Source organism: Penaeus chinensis, chromosome 1 (assembly GCF_019202785.1).
Source record: "Penaeus chinensis breed Huanghai No. 1 chromosome 1, ASM1920278v2, whole genome shotgun sequence".
NCBI classification, from domain to species: Eukaryota; Metazoa; Arthropoda; class Malacostraca; order Decapoda; family Penaeidae; genus Penaeus; species Penaeus chinensis.
In genome coordinates, this window is record NC_061819.1 from 11,294,106 (window position 1) to 11,299,105 (window position 5,000).

The window sequence follows — 5,000 nt, forward strand, 5'->3', positions numbered from 1 at the left end:
TTGAATATGATACGATGTATTGTGACTAAAAGTGAACAGATGAGAGTCAAAGTATAGAGATCATGTAGGGGATGACAGGGTGCAGTTTTATTGACAAATAGTAAAATAATTGACAGTTTTATGCCATGCTTACATTTGCACGTGTAAATGTCTATATACACTTTCAGACACACACATATTTATGTATGTGTGTATGTGAGGGTGTATATATATACATATGTATACATACATATATATATACACATATATATATATATATATATATATATATATATATGTTGTGTATATATATGTGTGTGTGTGTGTGTGTGTGTGTGTGTGTGTGTATGTGTGTGTGTGTATGTGTGTGTAGATAGATAGATAGATAGATAGACAGATGTGTATACATATATATGTATATATACATATATGTATAAATGTATACATATATATTCATATGTATATGTATATATACATGTCTGCATAAATACACACACACACATAAACACACACACACACACACACACACACACACACATATATATATATATATATATATATATATATATGTGTGTGTGTATGTATATGTATATATGTATATATATCCATATACATATATATACATATACATACCAACATACACACACAGGTTTGTGTGCGTGTGCGCGCGCTTGTGTGTGTGTGTGTGTGTGTGTGTGTGTGTGTGTGTGTGTGTGTGTGTGTGTGTGTGTGTGGATGGGTGCGCGTGCGCGCCGGAGTGTATACTAGTGTGTTGATAAATGAAGGTATTTGTTTAAAACGATTTCCACACGCGAGAGAGTTTAAACCACTTGGAGTCGCAAATAAAGCAGGGAAAAGACTGGAAGGAGGATCACAGAGGCTCCTCAAAGGGATCACTGAGTGGCTGAGGTCTTCGGTGTAGACGCTGGAGAGACACGAGACGCTATGAGGAGTTCAAGAAGGCTGTTGGATCTGAACCGGCGTGTATTGTTTACATTCTAGTCGCACTTTGTTCACATACTCCAGGGCAGCACTTCTCTCCCTAGCAACGCCATCAGGTTGTTTGTCATTACAAACTTTACCGTAATTTTAACCGTTCGTTTTCTTTGTCCTTCGGTGAAACTTGGGCTAAACGTTCAGTTACAAATATCAACAGATATACAGAGATAAAAATGTAGTATCATTCATAAACAAGCATCTGTTTTATATATAAAATCTACACTGAAAACTGACTGCACTGCCATGGCTGGAACCAGGTCATTCTAGCAACACATTTTATGTCATGATATGAATAACTTATTGATAACTGAGGAACCATGTTCATTTTAAAAGGTGACTATTATGCAACATATTATGTCATATTATGACTGTCGGTATTGTTATTCTTCTGTTCATTGTTGTCATTATCATTTTCATTATTATCGTCAACAAAACTATTATTACCATCGCTAGTGTTATTAGCAACATAACGATTACAAGTGAATTCATTAATGGAGTTATTTACAGTTCTAATTAATGTTTTCTCCCTTGAATATTACCGTTATTCTTAATTTGGTGCTTCATAATAATTTGTAACGGTAGTAGTAATAACAGAGTTACTGGATGCTAATGAACATTTGTCATTGTGATAGTGATGATTATAATAACAGTGAAGATTATGCTAATGATGATGTGTTGATGAAAATAATAATAATGATAGTAATAATAATGATGCTGATAATAGTAATAACAATAATAATAATAACAATAATAATTAAGATAATAAAAACAATAATATAATAATAATGATAATAATAATTATAATGATAATACCATTAAATGTAATAATGAAAAGGATAATAATAATACTAAAGATGGTAATGATAATGATGATGATGATGATGATGATGATGATGAATATAATAATAATAATAACGATAATAATAATAACAATTTTAATAATAATGATAATAATAATGATAGACATAACAATGAGGACGATAATCATAAGGAATAATTCCAGTAATTTTAGCAACAATGATGATAATGGTGATGATAAAGATCATGAAAACTAATGATAATGATAATGATTATTATGATGATTATAATAATAGTAATGATAATGGTAATAGTAGTAATGGTAATAATGACAACAATAATAAATTATTATAATAATTTGTAAAGTACTGATAATGATGATGATAATGATGATGATAATAATAATAATAATAATAATAACAACTATGATAATAATAATAATAATAATGATAATAATAATAACAATAATGATAATAATACTGATAATAATAATAATAAAAACAATAAATAATAATAATAATAATAATAATAATAATAATAATAATAATAATAATAATAATAATAACAGCAACAATGAAAGTATTAAAAGCAACAAAAATGCTAATCATAACCATAATAGTAATAATAATAATAACAATAATGGCAACTATAAGTAGATAAAACCACGAAATGATAATCAGTGTTGAGATTCATACTGGCATAATAATTCTCGACAGAAGACCCTCATAATTGTAAATCGCATTAAAGCTATCAGCATACCATTTCATTAGCATTGAATCTGGGTGATGAACGCTCGTCAAAAGATGGTAGTAAGAGTCCCCCCCTTTCCCGTTTTTTTTCGGTGTTTTTTTTTTTCGTTTTTCGTTTTTCGTTTTTTTTTTTTTTTTTTTTTTTTTTAATCTAATGGAGTTTAAGTTCGAATTGATATTAAGTGACCTTTGATGGGCCACGGCAGTGCAATCATTTTATTTTACCTTTATGTCAGGTTAACATCAGGTTAACATTAGGTCAACATTTACCATTATTGTCAACACCACATGAAACCTTCCCGAACTTACCGGTTATCCATTAAGTGTCTGTGCTATTATGTATGGTTACACCTTAGCGCTGAGACACGTAAATAACACATTTACAACATTTATGGATCATATTATCTCATGGTGACGCCATGGAGACGTCGGAGAAAAAAACAAAAGAAAAAAAAAATAGCATTATATGTTATACAAGTACACGTGTATTAAAAAATAAGTATATGTTCTCTACACAACGAACAACCTTTTGAGTTTTTACGCCTTCACTCATAAGACACACACAGTATAGACATACATATATATTTTTTTATTTTACTTTTTTCTCGTTCATTTGCACACAGGTTTCTCACTCATAATCGCCTTAACCAATGGCTGCTAAGCGTTTGGAAGCAGTAATTGCCAAGTATCAATGTCAAGTAGCCAATCAGCAGCGGCGCATTGAAGAGGTGGGCGGAGCCTGATGTGGGAACAGTCTCCTCGCCGGTGACGTCATTCTGACCGTTGTGCAGGGCTGCATGCTTCTCTCCTGATGGGGAGAGATAGAAACGTGTTTTTTGAGACTAGTTAGACATCGCAAACTTTCCTATGAGGAAAGTTTCTCTAAGGTTTTCTTCGTATATTTAACATCGTGTATTTGAGCGTTTTTTAAGTCAGTATTATATATTTTTTTTCTTTTAGTTATTCAATTATATTTTATCTTTATTTTCCAGAATTACTCTTTCCCCCGGAAGATACGTGTCAGTGCTGCCTAGTGTGCAGTTAGCCCGCCGCATTGCCGGAAAGATAGGGAGGCATTTTCCCGTTTTAGCTTTAAATAAAATACCTTGTTTTTTGCTGCCTTTACAAACTTTCGGCTGGGATTTAAATTTTAACTCGTTCACGTTAAAAAAAAAAAAAGTGTAACGACTTTCGAGGAAATCTGAAATCTGAATACAGCACATGGTAATTGTGTACAGCGATTGCAACGTGCACAGAATTTTAAATAGTTTTAGAACAACGAATTTGCTAACTTGGATAATAATAACTAAAAATTAAATAACTGAACGTGTCTGAATTTCTTACTTCGGAGACGATTAACAATTGAACACAACACAACCAAACCTCAGATTTTTCAGGACTATTATTATTTTTTTACTATTCTTTAATTCTAGGATATCAGAACGGCGCGTGAAGAGAAAATCAATGTATCGACAATCTATCCAAGATTTCCAGCCGTTTATTTATAGGACTCCGAATCTCGAAAACAAAGGCGAATGAATCAAATAAAATCTTGAGAATCTCTACCATGTTTTCAAAAGCACCCATAAGATTACACCCTCTAGGTCTTCGGTAAAATAGTAATGGAAAAGTTACTTTCCCTAAATAACGGAAACTCAGTAGCCGAACTCGCGTGCTCTGCTAACCCGGAAAATGGCCTTGTGGGGAAGAGGCGCTGACTACTGTTATTGTCGGCTGGGAATGCGTTGGAAGCAGCCTTAATGGATCGGCAGAATTTGCATGACGGATTTAATGGACTCTACGAAGGGGAGACCATTACAATCAGACGGTGGATGGGGGGGGGGGGGGGGTGCAGGGATATTGTTTGTGTGGGACTTCGAGTACTGTGGCGCGTGGTTTCCCCTTAGGATAATGGTTGTTGATTGTCTTGCAATAAGAATAATCTTGGTGCTGATGGAACGGATGGTTATTTAATGACGGTAATGGTTATATCGATAATAAGGATAATGAATAATACCAATTAATATTACCTACCATAAATATAAAAATATTAGTGAAACTACGAGAAAGACAATACACGATAGCTTAGAGTCACTTTCAACTTCATTTCGGCGGAAGCGAGCGTCAACGAGATCGCGATGCCACTTGCCTGCCACGACGTGCAGAGTGAGGTTCGCCGGCTCAGCCATATGGGGCTCGCAGCGATAGGATCCGGCGTCGTCCCAAGTCACGTTAGAGATGATGAGAGAACTTCCGAAGTTGTGCTTCATGACCTTGAGGGGGCGTCTGGGGGCGTAGTTGATCATGCTACCGTTGTGGAACCAGAAGATGTAGATGGGCGGTTCGGTGGCCTGTTCCACGGAGCAGTGGAGCCGCAGACGCACGCCGGTCTGCACGTGCACCTCGGGGGCGCCCTGGATCACGGCGCGGGCCTCTGCAAGGGAGCGGGGGCGGTGAGGGCGCGGAGGGGCACGC

The 5,000-nt window shown here is 35.0% G+C and overlaps 1 protein-coding gene across 1 annotated transcript in view; it reads right to left on the reverse strand.

Annotated features, from left to right (window-relative positions):
• Positions 1-850: 850 nt before the first annotated feature.
• LOC125031901 (zwei Ig domain protein zig-8-like) overlaps positions 851-5,000 on the reverse strand; it is a 164,201-nt gene continuing 160,051 nt past the window's right edge. Inside the window, exons 5-8 of the mRNA XM_047622939.1 lie at positions 4,621-4,959; positions 3,174-3,333; positions 1,062-1,107; positions 851-904 (exon numbers count right to left, since the gene is read on the reverse strand). Of these exons, the coding sequence (XP_047478895.1) occupies positions 851-904; positions 1,062-1,107; positions 3,174-3,333; positions 4,621-4,959 (599 nt within the window). The remainder of the gene's footprint in view (positions 905-1,061; positions 1,108-3,173; positions 3,334-4,620; positions 4,960-5,000) is intronic.